At 41.7% G+C, this 18308-nt stretch overlaps 1 protein-coding gene across 1 annotated transcript; it reads right to left on the minus strand.

Moving 5' to 3' along the window:
• Window positions 1-8126: 8126 nt before the first annotated feature.
• Window positions 8127-18133, minus strand: LOC119909773 (dual specificity protein phosphatase 4-like). The gene is made up of 4 exons (XM_038727995.1): window positions 17642-18133; window positions 16068-16195; window positions 13522-13741; window positions 8127-11361 (listed from the first exon to the last, which is right to left on the minus strand). The coding sequence occupies exons 1-4, from the start codon at window positions 18006-18008 to the stop codon at window positions 10973-10975; spliced, it is 1104 nt and encodes a 367-aa protein (XP_038583923.1). The 5' UTR covers window positions 18009-18133; the 3' UTR covers window positions 8127-10972.
• Between the last annotated feature and the right edge of the window lie 175 nt (window positions 18134-18308).

Genomic DNA, 18308 nt, shown 5'->3' on the forward strand with positions numbered 1-18308 from the left:
GAATAAAACAGACAAAAATATTAAAACACACATAAATAAATACATTAAAAAAATTAGTAATAAATAAAGTTGAATAAACAATAAGGTAATTATAACAAAGGTGAATAAGTAAAGGCACTAATTAAAATAATACATTTATGTCTCCTTGTATAATTTAATTACTACCTACATTTATTTATTTACTTATTTTTTTGTGTATTTAATTGGATGCTTATTTATTTATTGAGCATTTATTTATTTCTGTATTATTTCTGACTGTGTCAGGATCGGTCCTCCATAGCGGGGTGGGAGAGTTATCAAGCACGTAAAGTTTGGTTCAGATGTGAGCATGTACACTGAAGTTACAACAACTTCCTGTGTCATGGCGAAGACTTGATCTCTGACGCCACGCCACGGACACACCCATTGACGAAAACTCGCAAATAGCACAACTTTTCATCTTCAATGCCTTTAGAAGGCACAGCACAAATTTGAAGTCGGTCGGACTAAATCCCTAGGAGGAGTTCGTTAAAGTACGAAGTGTGTAAATCATCCAAAATTTGACGTAAAATTCAAAATGGCCGACTTCCTGTTGTTTTAGGGCATCGCTCCAAGAGGCTTTTTTGTGCGTCTGGACAAGATACACGTACCACAGAAAATTCGTGCACGTAGGTAAAACGTGCGGCGGGGGCTGCTTCGTTAAAAGTCACTTCCTGTTGCCAGCAGGTGGCGCTATGACTGTTGTGAATGTCAGCATGTACATGTGTTCAGGGCGGGACTCTCATCCTACATGTACAGTTTGGTCCAGATGTGAGCATGTACACTGAAGTTACGACAACTTCCGTGTCATGGCGAAGAGCTGATCTTTGACGCCACGCACGGACACGCCCATTGACGAAAACTTGCAAATAGCACAACTTTTCATCTTCAATGCCTTTAGAAGGCACAGCACAAATTTGAGTCGGTCGGACTAAATCCCTAGGAGGAGTTCGTTAAAGTACGAAGTGTGTAAATCATCCAAAATTTGACGTAAAATTCAAAATGGCCGACTTCCTGTTGATTTTAGGCTATGGCTCCAAGAGGCTTTTTTGTGCGTCTGGACAAGATACACGTACCACAGAAAATTCGTGCACGTAGGTGAAACGTGCGGCGGGGGCTGCTTCGTTAAAAGTCACTTCCTGTTGCCAGCAGGTGGCGCTATGACTGTCTGTGAATGTCAGCATGTACATGTGTTCAGGGCGGGACTCTCATCCTACATGTACAGTTTGGTCCAGATGTGAGCATGTACACTGAAGTTACGACAACTTCCGTGTCATGGCGAAGAGCTGATCTTTGACGCCACGCCACGGACACGCCCATTGACGAAAACTTGCAAATAGCACAACTTTTCATCTTCAATGCCTTTAGAAGGCACAGCACAAATTTGAGGTCGGTCGGACTAAATCCCTAGGAGGAGTTCGTTAAAGTACGAAGTGTGTAAATCATCCAAAATTTGACGTAAAATTCAAAATGGCCGACTTCCTGTGATTTTAGGCTATGGCTCCAAGAGGCTTTTTTGTGCGTCTGGACAAGATACACGTACCACAGAAAATTCGTGCACGTAGGTAAACGTGCGGCGGGGGCTGCTTCGTTAAAAGTCACTTCTGTTGCCAGCAGGTGGCGCTATGACTGTGGGTGAATGTCGCATGTACATGTGTTCAGGGCGGGACTCTCATCCTACATGTACAGTTTGGTCCAGATGTGAGCATGTACACTGAAGTTACGACAACTTCCGTGTCATGGCGAAGAGCTGATCTTTGACGCCACGCCACGGACACGCCCATTGACGAAAACTTGCAAATAGCACAACTTTTCATCTTCAATGCCTTTAGAAGGCACAGCACAAATTTGAGGTCGGTCGGACTAAATCCCTAGGAGGAGTTCGTTAAAGTACGAAGTGTGTAAATCATCCAAAATTTGACGTAAAATTCAAAATGGCCGACTTCCTGTTGATTTTAGGCTATGGCTCCAAGAGGCTTTTTTGTGCGTCTGGACAAGATACACGTACCACAGAAAATTCGTGCACGTAGGTGAAACGTGCGGCGGGGGCTGCTTCGTTAAAGGTCACTTTCTGTTGCCAGCAGGTGGCGCTATGACTGTGGGTGAATGTCGGCATGTACATGTGTTCAGGGCGGGACTCTCATCCTACATGTACAGTTTGGTCCAGATGTGAGCATGTACACTGAAGTTACAACAACTTCCTGTTTCATTGCGAATCATCGACGCCACGGACACGCCCATTGACGAAAACGCGCAAATAGCACAACTTTTCATCGTCAATGCCTTTAGAAGGCACAGCAGAAATTTGACGTCGATCCGACTAAATCCCTAGGAGGAGTTCGTTAAAGTACGAAGTGTGTAAATCATCCAAAAATGGCCATAAAATTCAAAATGGCCGACTTCCTGTTGACTTTAGGCTATGGGTTCTTGAGGCTTTTTTGTGCGTCTTGATACGATACATGTCCCCAGAAAATTTCGTACATGTAGGTTGAACGTGAACGAGGGGCTAATCATTTCCAATTTTCAGGTGGCGCTAGCGAGTCATTTTGCCACGCCCATGTGCGAAACTTGTAGAATACGAAATTTTTCACCGGTTCTGACATGTTTGCAAATTTTGGTGAGTTTTCGAGTATGTTTAGGCCATGTCATTTGGGCCTACTTTGCAGAAAAAAAAAAAAAAAAAAAAAAAATATAATCCAGCAATTCATAGGGACCTCGCACGGTCGTGCTCGGGCCCTAATATATATATAGCTGCAAGCAGCGTTGGGCGGGCCCTCGCACTTGTAAGCGCGTCCGCGCGTGAGCCGGCCGAGTTGCATATTCTGGAGCTCTGCCGGTGCGGCTGTGAATTTCCTACGCGGTTCCGACGCCGCATGAAGGTGCTATATGTCACTTCCTGTGTCCCCTATGTGGAGCTACATAGCACTTGCCGCTATGAATATAAATCGGTATTGACGTGTAGATGTCTGCGGGGTGGGAGAGTTATCAAGCACGTAAAGTTTGTTTCAGATGTGAACATGTACACTGAACAATAATGTACCCAAACAATAAAATAAATTCCTTTTATATTTCCCTGCCTTGTTGTTTATGTGTACATACAGAGGAAGAATGTGAGAACAGCACACATTTCATCGTTACTGTGTGTTAGAGCATGGGAGAACAGTGGATACTTTTAATACAGCCCACACCCCTAATACTGTGTAACTATAACAAGTAGAGAACAGAAGAAAAGATGTTCTTTCTTTACAACTGTCTGCATAGCTTATTCATATTGTGTAATGAATGAAAATAAATAGGCCTACTAGGATCCTCTCTACTTTGACATTTAAGATTAGCTTGTTTGATCCACCTTCATACACATGTGACATTACTGTACAACTTGAGAAAGGTGAGTTGTATTCTGCTCCAGCCTGCCTAAAAGAAAAGCGTTTTGGGATTAAATGGACTTTATTAGCTGCTGCAGTGCAGGATGAACTCAGAATAGACCCATTTCTCACCTTATTATTCTAGATCATGCAACGAAGAAGAAGAAATGCATAAGAAATCCTGGGACAAAATCTGTAGTCAAATACTGTACAGCATGTAGTCTGATGAACAAGACTTGCGTTATAGCTGACTTGGGCAGTGAAATATTTTTTTAATTCATGTGGTCATAGTTGTCCACAACTCAAATCAGAATATAAGAAGAAATGTTTTATACCACCTCAAGAAGGCTTCCTATCAGAAAGGTAGGAAGGTATTTCAAATGTACAACTGCAGTACTTAAATCTAAGTAAAGTAATTTCCCTGACATTTTTGTGTTACTTTACTTTTAATAGACCCATGTAAGAGGTTTTATACGTCCTGTGAGTATAATCCAATCAATCTTATTTTCATACTGTATATCCGTTGTGTAATTTGATAAATTGTGTTGTATGTCGTGCTCGCATCTCAGAGAAGACTCTGACTGCAACATGCGTCTTTGTAAAGAGAGAAACAGACAGAAAAAGCCTCTAACTCTGCCTGTCAGCTCGCTCTGCTCCGTTAAAACTGAATTTACCATACAGAATTGAATACGAGTGCACTCCAGATTTAGCTGCAGCCAGCTGACCGTGTTCTTCTCCCTTTACCGCAGTTCTGTGTCCATGCATACAGCAAACTGAAAGCACTGTCTGTCGGAGCGTCTACGTGAAAAGAGAAGGAAGACATTGCTGGTAGTATTGTCTTCAGAGTTGTTAAACACCTCAGCGCACGGAAGGAAGCCATCTGACTGTGTGAGGGGCAAGATCGTTGATGTCTGCAGGCAGAGTAGGAGCTCTCCTGTCTGACTGGTCCACCAATAGCAGAGAAGATGACCCCTTGAGACACAGCCCCTCCTCATTTGCATAATGAGGCAGAAATGCATACAAAAATTTAAAAAAGACAGGCAAAAATAAATACCATGGGTGAAAATAAATAAGGTAAATAAATACAAAGGAAGAATAAACCAGACAAAAATATTAAAACACACACATAAATAAATACATTAAAAAAATTAGTAATAAATAAAGTTGAATAAACAAATAAGGTAATTATAACAAAGGTGAATAGTAAAGGCACTAATTAAAATATACATTTATGTCTCCTTGTATAATTTAATTACTACCTACATTTATTTATTTACTTTATTTTTTTGTGTATTTAATTGGATGCTTATTTATTTATTGAGCATTTATTTATTTCTGTATTTATTTCTGACTGTGTCAGGATCGGTCCTCCATAACGGGGTGGGAGAGTTATCAAGCACGTAAAGTTTGGTTCAGATGTGAGCATGTACACTGAAGTTACAACAACTTCCTGTGTCATGGCGAAGACTTGATCTCTGACGCCACGCCACGGACACACCCATTGACGAAAACTCGCAAATAGCACAACTTTTCATCTTCAATGCCTTTAGAAGGCACAGCACAAATTTGAAGTCGGTCGGACTAAATCCCTAGGAGGAGTTCGTTAAAGTACGAAGTGTGTAAATCATCCAAAATTTGACGTAAAATTCAAAATGGCCTACTTCCTGTTGATTTTAGGGCATCGCTCCAAGAGACTTTTTTGTGCGTCTGGACAAGATACACGTACCACAGAAAATTCGTGCACGTAGGTAAAACGTGCGGCGGGGGCTGCTTCGTTAAAAGTCACTTCCTGTTGCCAGCAGGTGGCGCTATGACTGTCTGTGAATGTCAGCATGTACATGTGTTCAGGGCGGGACTCTCATCCTACATGTACAGTTTGGTCCAGATGTGAGCATGTACACTGAAGTTACGACAACTTCCGTGTCATGGCGAAGAGTTGATCTTTGACGCCACGCCACGGACACGCCCATTGACGAAAACTTGCAAATAGCACAACTTTTCATCTTCAATGCCTTTAGAAGGCACAGCACAAATTTGAGGTCGGTCGGACTAAATCCCTAGGAGGAGTTCGTTAAAGTACGAAGTGTGTAAATCATCCAAAATTTGACGTAAAATTCAAAATGGCCGACTTCCTGTTGGGTTTAGGCTATGGCTCCAAGAGACTTTTTTGTGCGTCTGGACAAGATACACGTACCACAGAAAATTCGTGCACGTAGGTAAAACGTGCGGCGGGGGCTGCTTCGTTAAAATTCACTTCCTGTTGCCAGCAGGTGGCGCTATGACTGTGGGTGAATGTCAGCATGTACATGTGTTCAGGGCGGGACTCTCATCCTACATGTACAGTTTGGTCCAGATGTGAGCATGTACACTGAAGTTACAACAACTTCCTGTTTCATTGCGAATCATCGACGCCACGGACACGCCCATTGACGAAAACGCGCAAATAGCACAACTTTTCATCGTCAATGCCTTTAGAAGGCACAGCAGAAATTTGACGTCGATCCGACTAAATCCCTAGGAGGAGTTAGTTAAAGTACGAAGTGTGTAAATCATCCAAAAATGGCCATAAAATTCAAAATGGCCGACTTCCTGTTGAGTTTAGGCTATGGGTTCTTGAGGCTTTTTTGTGCGTCTTGACATGATACATGTCCCCAGAAAATTTCGTACATGTAGGTTGAACGTGAACGAGGGGCTAATTTTTTCCAATTTTCTAGGTGGCGCTAGCGAGTCATTTTGCAACGCCCATGTGCGAAACTTGTAGAATACGAAATTTTTCACCGGTTCTGACATGTTTGCAAATTTTGGTGAGTTTTCGAGTATGTTTAGGCCATGTCATTTGGGCCTACTTTGCAGAAAAAAGAAAAAAAAAAAAAAAAAAAAAAAAATAATAATCCGAGCAAATTCAATAGGGACCTCACACGGTCGTGCTCGGGCCCTAAATATATATAATCCGAGCAAATTCAATAGGGACCTCACACGGTCGTGCTCGGGCCCTAATAATCCGAGCAGATTCAATAGGGACCTCGCACGGTCGTGCTCGGGCCCTAAAAAAAAATAATCCGAGCAATTTCAATAGGGACCTCGCACGGTCGTGCTCGGGCCCTAATAATCCGAGCAAATTCAATAGGGACCTCACACGGTCGTGCTCGGGCCCTAATTATGTCAAATACCTATATAGTGCAAACCAATCTGAACCTGGATGAGTTGCTGAGTTTCTATAGGGTTCTCCACACATCTTCTCACATCACTTGTCTTGGTCATATAACTGATATCTACAATGAAGCAAGGCCTACAGGTCTTTGAGGGGTGACATACTGATTGGTATGTTTGATTGGTTTAGATTGGTAGATGTTTTATTACAGAATGTGTATGAAACCCATGACCGAAATAGTAATTATGTTGCTTATGGATGGAATTATATTGGAAAAAAAAACTATTCCCCTTTTTGCTGAGGACCCCTCGAACCACCATAAGGACCCCTGGGGGTCCCCAGACCCCACTTTGAGAACCACTATTCTAAGGCACAGTTTATGTCTGCCTGCTATGACATGCTAAATGTTTTTGAAATGAAAATGTGTTTTTTAATGTTTGTTTTTTATTGATTTAACTTGCTTGGTCTAATTGAAGAATTTGTGTGAATTTTGACTATGCCGTTTCCCACCAGTCACTATTTTGACCGAGTATAAAACCTAGTATTTCACTAACTTAACCAACATAAAATCAAAAAAGGGCATAAATATTGTGTGTTAGGGAGTTCTAAGGAATAAAATGCATGTACTCAAATTGCTAGGAAAAATTTGGGATTAAATGGGGTTAAAATGTTGCAGTTCTGAAACAAACCAATGCAGAGATTTGATGTGTGTGATCAAAATCTTTCTTTCCTGTGCTGACTCTGCCATGAGCAGTGTCAATTAGCTGTTGTAAGTACCATGAATCTCTGCAGTTGCTGTGGCTTACTTAATTGGGAATCACATCCTTACCTGTTGCTGAGTTGGTGCTTTGCTCCTGTTTTGTGAGCGTCATCATCTGAAATAGGCAGAGCAAGGACAATTAAATGTTCTCACCACTAGATGGCCCCCCGAGATAACATTCCTGTCTCTGAAAGGGGGAGTAAATATTAGTTTTTAACATTCATATTAAAGAGTTGTATGTGTATTTATACATATCTTGTTAAGCTTTGTTGTCCTTGTTTTTAGCTGAATAAAAGTTGTTCTTGTAACTTCATGTAATGTTGGGAGCGACTTAAAACTGGAGTTAAATTCATTGTATGTGTACACATACTTGGCCAATAAGGCTGATTCTGTTTTTATTTCAGGCACAAATAGAGAGGTGCCTTCATATGATTGTAGAGATGAGAGCAGTAGTACTTGTGCATTTTGTGTTACTGTTATTGTGTCCTCCCCTTGAATGTATTTGACATTCTACAATTTGTCTTTGACCTCTGGCCTCCTTGGATTATTTTGACAACTTCATTTATTTACTTTTGAAGCCAAGTATAACTAATTCATTGGAAAGTTGTATGACTTAGAAGAGGAGGCACTTCTTTTCTTGAACCTGCAGCTAAACCTGCATCATCTATTGTACTTCTACATCCATATGTACTAATTCCTAAATTACCCACAATGTCGGAATCAATACAAATACATTGTTCACTATGTTTATTGTCATATAATTGACTTTTATAAAAGTGTGTATATTCATACTCAGTTTCACACACTGCCATAAAAAGGAAGCACATACAACTTAATTAAGAACATTGTTTATTCAACAGCAGATCTTCAGTAATAAATAAATGCACAGATTATTCATTCCACAATAAAATTGAGGGAAAGTTGGGTTTTTTTGTTTTTTTAAATATAAATGTCCAAGTGGAGGATTGATATTGCCATGACGGGTAAACAGCACTGACCAGACAGAGGACAGTCAAGTCAGATGGACTAACACAGAGAGGCTGAAAGACAGACAGGTACCACACAGATGTGTACAAAGTATTGCGTTTTTCACCGACTGGCTTTCTATTCTCTCTCTCTCTCTCTCTGTCTCACTCTCTCTACATAGACAAAATGTCTTTATGTTAAGTCTAGTCAGTCTACCATCACCATGATGTAGAAATCAATTATAAATACAGTATTGCATCACTTCAAAGTGCTACAGAGATAGGTGCCGACAATCTCCAAAACAGAAAAGGGTTTGTCTTCTTTGAAACCCTGTGTGTGTGTGTGTGTGTGTGTGTGTGTGTGTGTGTGTGTGTGTGTGTGTGTGTGTGTGTGTGTGTGTGTGTGTGTGTGTGTGTGTGTGTGTGTGTGTGTGTGTGTGTGTGTGTGTGTACACATAAGGACCCGTGTATAAAAGCAATCATGGGTGGACTTTGTGCCTTTGGATGTCTAACACGGAGTCAAAAGCAAAAGCAATACAAACATTGTCTGAAAATGTCATATTAAGAAACGTGCTAAAAAGTCACTGCTGTTGTTGTATTGCATGACTTCAAGGAGAGCGCTGTGGACAACCTTTAAAAAACAGGGGAGGATTATGGTTGTGTTGAACGGGTGTGTGCGCACATCCGGACTCAGATATACACAGAATGAACTGATTCATAAGGACAACTTCCTGTTATTGGATTATGGCCTCAAAGTTCTTCTCTTTTTTTTCCAGCATGGATTTAAAAAGTGAAACCTGGATTCCCCTCACAAGGAACAACACTGAGGGTCCCTGATGTTTGGCAAACAGAGTGTAAACCACTCATGTTTGGTAGGTGAATCCGTGAAAACATCGGAGGATATATGCGTGAAAATGTGGTCCCTAAAATCTCTCCAATTTAAATGTCTATTAATGATTTAGCAAGTTTGTCTTTGTTGCTTTGGAAATCTATTCAAACATTGCTTTAACTCTATAGCTTAAAAAGTCTTGTCAGCCTGAAAAATTGCTATTCTGAGTCTGCTGCCTAATATGGACTTCCACCTACTCAAATACAGTATATTATGTGTTTGTGTCCATCTGTGAGTGTGCGTGAGAAGAGATGAAGAGAGAGGCTTTTTGCTGTTTTGCCATTGTGGAACAAGAGGCCTGTGGTGCACTGCTGAGATGTTTTTAAGTCTGACTAACATTCAGCAATCTGCTCCCTAGCAGCTAAGAAAAAATGATCATTCCACTGGCAAATCCAGGAATGCCTAAATCCACTGGACACCTTTATGAACAAGGCACAAACATCTTAAAAAGGACCATCCGCTGGTGGTGCACATTTTAGCCCATAAATTGAAGAAATTACATCCTACAGGAGCAAATGTATTCAGTTCACTTGGGTACACTATGAAAATAAACTCGCAGAAAAGAACAGAAACAGACGGATTAAAACATACAAAACCACCAGCATGCTTCTTTATGTAGCTTTCTTCAAGTGCCACTGTGCTCCAAAATAAGCCTTGCGATAAAAGCAAAATCCAGGAAAAAGACGACGTGTCACAAAATGTCCCAGAAATAACATAATGCTCAATCTTTAAGCGATAATAAATTTTTGTGACCCCGCCATTCTCTTGGGGCTTTTTCTTACGGTCCATTCGTCCATAACAACCCTTTTTGTGATGTAGCAGAAGGGGGTTTCCTACAGTGTGTATCAGGGGCCTGCAGTAGGGCTTCCTGGTCCATTTATGAGGGCCCTGGCCTTTTTTTGGCATCTAATTTTATTTATTTAGCCTCTCTTGTGAGGAGATGAGGAGCAGAGGAGAGGGGGCGGATGGGGTGAAGATGAGAGGCAGAGATGAGAGGAGGAGGAGGAGGAGGAGGAGGAGGAGGGACGGAATATAAAAGGATAAAAAGGAGATGAGAGGAGAGGAAGGTGTGTGTGTGTGTGTGTGTGTGTGGGAGGAGGGGGGTGCAGGAAGAGGACGTATGAAAGACAGGAAGCTCCGGTCAGATCGCCGGCAGAGCACCTGTCACCGAAGAGGCTCCTGCTTTCTATCAGCATCTCCTCCCCTCTTTTTTTCCATCCATCTCTTTTGTCTGGCAACAGGAGGGACACCCAAAGGGGAAAGAGCAAGTGCTTAAAATTCCTCCTTCCTTCCTGTGTCCATCTCCTCTCCTAAAGACCTGTTGTCTCCATAGCAACAGGCCCTGTCTTCATACTGAGCTTATTCAGTTGGTAGTCGTGAACGTGTGTAGGCACAGAGAGACAGAGAGAAAGTGTGTGTTCACTGCTGCTCATGCCTCTCCGTGTCAGTGTTTGTGTGTCAGTGTGCCTCTGTGCATGTTGTTGTTGTTGTTGTTGTTGTTGTTTCTCACGGAAGAGGGTGTATCGTCAGTAAACATCAGTCCAGCACTCCATCCAAACTCGTTTACTGAAATGAGTTACAGTTCATTTTTGGTCAATTTGAATAAATGTTGTGTTGAAATGGAAGGAGTGCTGACTGGTTTCTGAACTTTAAAAAGTGTTTCAGTCTTTGAGTTTTGACTCAGGCACCATGACACTTCTCTCACCCGTACTGGAAGCATATTTATACTGCAGCGGCCAGTAAGACTTGACAGATCGTCCAGCCAATGACAGCCCAGTCTGTGCTCAGTTACTTTGTCGGGGGAAGTATGTGATTGGCTATCCATCAGCAACCGGGGGAGGTCGTGATCTGGCTGTGGTGCAGGTAGGCAGGGTTCACCACTGAAACCGGGAAGTTGAAAATGAACGGCGAGGTGGGCGTGGCTGTCGTCGAGGTGGTGGTCGTTGAGGACTTGGGCCCGAGCAGCGGGCTCGCCGTGGCCGCCGCTTCGGCGGCACACGAGGTGGCAAGGAGCTGCGACTCGAACTGCAGCAGCTGCCCCATGAAGCTGAAATTAGGGGAGATGATGCTGCGACGCCGGCGCACAAACTCGAAGGCTTCGTCGAGACGCACCCGCTTCCTCTTCATCAGGTAGGCCAGGCAGATGGTGGCGGAGCGGGAGATGCCTGCTTGACAGTGGACCAGCACTCGCCCACTGGAGTCCCGTACTGAATCTGAGGAGAGGGGGGTCCAAAGTCAGAGGTTTCTATGGACAGTAAAAATAATTCCGTTTTTATAAGCTACTACAAAAATCTCTCAACATCTACTGAATCGACTGGCTTTTTCCTGTAGCGCCACCAAGAGGTTCTGTGGTTTTGAATGAAATGTCAAAACAACTGATGGATAGGTCGCAAAGAAATTTGGTACAGACCCCCGTACTCCCCCTCACAATGATTAGTGAGAACTTTGGGTATCCAATAGCTTATCATGTAGCGGCATGATCAGGTCAAATGTTTGATTTGTCCATTTGTGTTTATGGCCAAACGCCTGCAGAACGAGTGACATTTCCATCAGCCTTAGCCGTGCTTGGCAAATGTTAACCGGCACGCTAACACCCTGAACTAAGATGGAAAACATTGTAAACAAACTATCACCTTAAAATGTAATTTCTTTTACAGTATTTTTAACCCAACAGATGTACAGTGACGCTTTCCCCTCAAGCTCTTTTCATTTCCCCTTCCGGTGCAGTCAAACCAGTAGCTAACCTCAAAGTGAGAAAGCAGCAAATCACATTTAACTGAAACACGCAAGTGCAACAAATTCTGGCTCATCAGCCTCTTTCACACTTCCTCCCCTGTCCTATTTATGTCTCTGCCTCTCTCAGGATGTTCAGACGCATGCAATTACTTCGATACTGTGAAGATTTATGTAATAGTTTGATTAAAGCGTTTACAGTGATTCAATTTCCCCAACAACCTCACGATTAGTCGTGTTAATGTCCCAGTGCATGTGTAGTGGCCTGCAGGAAATTGGAAGCACAGAATATGAAGAAGATAATGGAGGAACTTCATTTATTGTTTTTTTTTTCCATGTCGATTAATTTAATCTAATGTTGCACCACTGCTGGCTGTGCTGCTCTGTGGATATAAACCCAATGCTTTGAATCCGGGTTTCCTCCATGACCTTTCTGGAATGATTTACTTGCATTTCTGTCTCGCTTGATTGCTAACAACCTCCCTTCCCCATCCCTCATCCTTTGTGCTCTGCTTTTGTCTACATTGTGCCTCTGTCAAACTCTCTTTCACACACAAACAGATTTTCAGGTAACTCCACCACAGCGTCTGTTCACCCAGTAACAGCGGATGAGTCAGACTCTGGTCCCACAGCAGCTAACTATGACGCATACCAGCACTGACACATACACATCAGAGTACATGCTCACAAACATACAGTCACCACAGGGAAACCATAAACAAACACACACACCCCATGGATATGCAAAGGAATAGCAAATCACACACCTGCCTATGTTATATACACAAACACAAATGAGAAATCACGCTGCAGAGACAGGACTGATTGGAATATTTTATCATTCCAAATGCTATCATATGTCTTTACCTTGATTGTGTTACATCGTTTTGTTCTGCAATGGATTCAGATGACTAGATTTTGGTTGTTAGATTTTAAATGTGTGTGTTAAAGGGCTACTTGGAAATAATTCTGGATTCCGACAAATAAATGTCTGATTTGTCACCATGTGCCTGTGTCCAGTAAACGGAAATCCTTTCCATTGTAGTTCTCTTAAAAGCTATTTTCTGGGAAAAATTCTCAGACTCCACACGAGAAGTGATGCACATTACATTCTGGTTTTGGGATTTAAGAAGAGAGGTAGTTTTGCTAGCATGAGCAGCAAAAATGCCAAATATTTGATGGTTTCAGCTTCTCAAATGTGAGAATCGGCTGCTTGATCTTTGTCTTACATTATAGCAAATTTAATATCTTTTGGGTTTTAGACTGACAAAACAAGACATTTTCTGCCACCTTAAGCACAAGGAAATTGTGATGGGCATTCTTCTGCTGTTTTATAGACAAACCATTAATAGAGAAAACAATCTTCAGATTAATCGATGATGAAAATAATCGTTAGTTGCAGCCCTACATATGTCATTAATATTAAAAAGGTCTTTGACATCTACCAGCAGGAACTGCAAGAGCTTGTACACAATCACTCCAAAATGAATGAACAAATAAACATAACTCGGATGAAATGTTTTAGTATGTGACCTAAAAACGAACCACAATAACATGCTGCAGCAGGAAGCTCATTTAAATTTGTGGTTATCCACCATGGATCACACCCATACATGCAAATCACACACTTCCTCACTGACCTATGAACTCAATAGCCTCCAGGAACCAGCAGCTGATGTCTTCTTTATGGTTGTCCTCCACAGGAATACATTTGTACTGGTACGCCCCCTCGAAGTGGTTGGGACAGTCGGCGGACACATTCAGCAAGGCGGAGATTCCTATGGCGTCCAAGACCTCTTTCTTTGAGGCGTGGAGGGCGCTGCCAAGGTAGAGGAATGGGAGGATCTCAACTGGGCCACCCTGAACGAAAGACATACGGGTGGACAATGATTAATTATTTATTTCTAAAATCAGCAGTGAAGAGGCAGATTTTCTGATCGGAGGCAGTTTGTGCATTAATCATTCATTAATTCACGTCACTGAGTCATTACATGGAGAAACATTTCCTGACCCAACCTAACTTAGAGCCATGTTAGACATAATTTACTTAAATGAATAACAGCTTACATGATAAGACAAAGAAGCAGATGCCAAAGACCAGATGTCTTCAGTGAAAGTGTGACCTCGCTTAAATATTTTTTTTTAAATCACATTAGCCATGCTTATCATCGGCCAGGGTTAGCTTATTATCTGTGATTAATGTGGGGTCATTCGATACGGGCCATTTCGTTTGTTTCAAGCTAGGTTATTTCCCCATAAGGAAACACATCTTGCTGTAGGAGCTGCGTGTCTGATGGGCTGACTAATGTTTACATGCTCAGACCATAGAAATTCAGTGGAAATAGCGTGTTATTGATTCATCTGCAAGAACAACAGATTTATCCCGGTGATTTACATTCGCCATTCTGTCATGCTTCATTGAGGACACCATGTACTTTCTCAGTGATCACACTTCATCGGTGGAAAGAAAGAACTGTTCTTCTGAGAAAAATGTGCTGCACAATTCTGCAACATTTCCTCTGAAAGTCAGCTCTACTCAAACATGTGTTTGCAGCTGATACAGTGTAAGCAAAAGTACTACGTGCTACTGCATACTGCACAGTACATGCTGTTATAGCACTGACTGAGACATGACTGAATATGTCAATCTATTTGTCCTTTCTGGTTTAGTTGTGTTTTGGGTAATAATATTAACTGTTGGCCATAACATTTAAATGCCTAAGCCAACACATAACCAACATCGTTTTTATGATTAATAGCTGTGTTTTATCTGTTGCTGTCTTATGCATATTATAAAGAGGAAATATTTAACTGAACATATACATATACATATATATATATATATATATATATATATATATATATATATATACACATACATACATACATACATATATATATATATATATATATATATATATATATATATAATATATATATATATATATATATATATATATATATATATATATATATATATATATATATATATATATATATATATATATATATATATACACACATACACATACACACACACACACACACACACAAAAATATTTATAAAATATTCTAATCTAAATTACATATATCCTGATGTTTACATGCACCAATCCAACTTTGCCAACCCATTTTTGTTTATCTTGAAACATATTTCAAACCTTATTCTAATGTAATAGTGGAAGTATTGTTTTCCCTGTCATTGGATCTGAGGGGTCAGTCGGTTGCTGGTCTATACCGGTAGTGAGGCTTATTGACAAGAGCTCTGTCTGTTTATGTCACTGCTGCTGACGAACTTGGTACTGACACAGCGTCAGGAAATGATCAATACTGCTAAGAGATGTAATGTGAGGAGAAGGGGAGGGGTAAGGGGGGTTGTTAGAGAGGAAAATAGCGCGTGAGATACCACAACTGGCTATTCTACCAGGCCTATCGTTTCTATGCTGCAACAGGAAGCTACAGTGTTCCTGGAATAAAACTCCCACCTGACAGTGTGGCTGAGAGACTATCAAGCATTTTTCTTAGAAAACACAGAGGACTGCCTGTGTCTCTCTCCTCATGCATTCCAGGGGAATTACACCCACACCACATGTGACTGTGAACATTGCATAAAGTCTGCAGGCTCAAATGGCAGACCACTAACAAAAACCAGGCCAAACAGGTCACAGGAAGTAGCGCAGAGGTGAATCAATGGTGAACTATGGCCTCCAGTGCAGCCTATCAAAAGACAAATAACTGATTTAAATAAAAAGTGGATTTTCATTGGTTTACGTTGAAGAAGCAAGTCTATGACTTCACTTCTTTGGACACCCAGACTAGATGGGCAAATGTGGTTGAATGAATGTGGGAAAGTGAACAACCGTTGCATAGCAAGACAAATAACATCCAGTGTTTGCGCACGGCAGCTCTCTGCGTCAGTATGTGAAACTGAACAGCATAAAAAGCTGAAACAAAATCATGCATTTAACAGTTTTTTCTGTTACATATTATTATGAACTCAACACTTTTAGTCTAACCGAGTAAGCTAATTAAAGACATCGCTTTTTGGTGTGGTAACTGTTTTGTTTTTTTTCCATTGAAAAACGCTCATTCGTTTTCAGACTGAACAATTGGCTGTACACACACTCAGTAGCAGTTCACACATGAACTACATCAGATTGACACCAGTGGTACTGCTGTGTTTTACCTGGTCATGGTGTGGTGTCCCACAAGACGAGCAAGCAGAGTCGATACTGGACTGGCTGGTGAGGGACGGTAAGGATTTGGTCTTTAAACAATACTCTGGGTACTCTGTGAAAAACCTGTCGTATCCACCTGGAAAGGAGACATAAGATATAATTACACCACTCTAGAAAAATGACTATAGAGTAAGGCACCACATTAGAAATAACATTATAGTAAAACATGAGAGATTCACTCAATACTGGGGACCACCAGAGCCTCCAGGAACATTACAGAAATAGAGATTATTATGCATACACATATTTGAGGACAAAGAAGCATGGCTAACCACATTAACATCCCAGTACCATTTGCACCAGGATTTATTTACTGAAACCGACCCCTGACCTACTCTGTCCTGTATCTACTGCCGTGGATTTGAAAACAATCTCATCATCCCTTTGCTTTTATTACATAGGCTGACCACCGCTCTCTGCACCTCAGGGATCAAATCAGATTAACTGGGAAAATGTCGTCTTTGTAAGCTACATACATTCACTCCTGTGCTTCAAGGCGCCTGCGTCATTAGGATGCACACACACACACACACACAAAAAGAATGCGCCACAGCTTGCAGCTTGCAGCAGCTTTGGTTTTCAGATTTCCTGCAGTCTAAATATAGTCTGGTGGGTAAATCGAGTGTTGATTTTAGATTTAGACAGCTTCCCATCTATGATTTACCCCAGGCAAACTGTTTCTGAAAGGATCACGGGTGTCCTGTAAGTCCCTCCGGTTTGATGTGGCTTGTACGCATCAGCATTACCTCATTCACTCAGCTCACGGCCATTGGTCTGTGTGTGTATGTGTGTAGCTGTGAGTGACCGAGCGAGTGTGTGTGTGTGTATTGTAAAATTCAAAAACAGATAAAATAAAAATGAAACCAGTGTATAAAATAGAGCAAGCACAGTTTGCAGCACATTTCAATCTCTGGTTTATAGGCGAAGGAGCAGCTACGAATATTCAGTAGCTTTATGAAGGCATTAAAATAATATTGATATGTTGGTTGAAAAATAAAATGAGCTATGCCCTAGATAGGCTGGTGGCATATCCATTTAAACTAGGCTATTAATGACATGTGGAGAAATTATTTTATTATCATTGATTAAATAAACATAATCATTAACAGAAACTAATCTTCCAAGCAAGTGTACTTTTATCATTACTATTTCATTGTACATTACAATTTTCATTGTATATTTTAACTTTGACTAATATAAGGGCTTATTCAAGAATAAACGCCATATGCAGGAGGAAATAACTCACCTATTTTGAGCAAAAAAAATGTTTTTAGGTTATTGCCCCAATTAAAGGCTGATTTTAACAATGTATCAAGGGAATAATAATATTTTTATGCCTCTTTATCACCCTATATTAGAATAAAGTACCCTTCATCAGTTATATTAAATGAAATGCTTCCATGGACCTTTTGAGGCTGAATCCTGAAATGTAATGACCACATTGAGTGAAGCCTATTTTCTCAACATTAGCCACATGGAGAGGCTGACCCATTTAAAGAGTGTAATAATAAAGCGTATTTACCTTTGAGTAGGTATATGCGTGTGCCGGAGGAGTCCCTGCACAGCGCGTTGAGCACCACAGTCAGAGTGCTGTCCTCATTCACCGCGTCGGAGTCCTGCGTCCTCTCATCGTACAGCCGCGCGGCGGAGTACATCCCGGAGCGGACGGGACGGACCTCCTCCTCCCCGGCCAGTATCTGGTCCAGGCTCAGCACGGAGCCCTTGGCCCTGCGGCGGACGATAGTGTTGCAGCGGGCGTTGACGGCGCCGCGTATGTGCCCCGCGCTGAAGGCGAGGAAGGAGCGGCAGTCCAGCAGCAGGCACTTGGCGCTGTCGTCCTTCAGGAGCCGCTTCAGCACCGGGCAGTCCATCTCGCCCAGGTCCACCATCGTGCGTCGTTTCAGTGTGCTTATGTAGGCTTACTGTCTTATCTTCGTCTCTCTCTCTGAGCCCCCACCGCCCTCCAAACCTGGAGAAGGCGCACCGATCCTGCGGTGGATTCCCTTTTTTAGCGCATCACCCTGCATTGTAACCGCGTTTACTCTTTACGCTCCGATCCGGTCAACTAGTGCTCTTTCTCCGTCTCCGAGTGTTTCTCCTCAGGGTTGTTTCTCTTTTTCCTCTTTTTTATGAATGGGTGCATCGCGTCACGGCGGAGGTGACGTCAACCGATAGCAGCCTATCATAAA

Source organism: Micropterus salmoides, unplaced genomic scaffold, assembly GCF_014851395.1.
Source record: "Micropterus salmoides isolate LMB-PRFRI ecotype aquatic unplaced genomic scaffold, ASM1485139v1 Ms_hic_scaffold_1897, whole genome shotgun sequence".
NCBI lineage: Eukaryota > Metazoa > Chordata > Actinopteri > Centrarchiformes > Centrarchidae > Micropterus > Micropterus salmoides.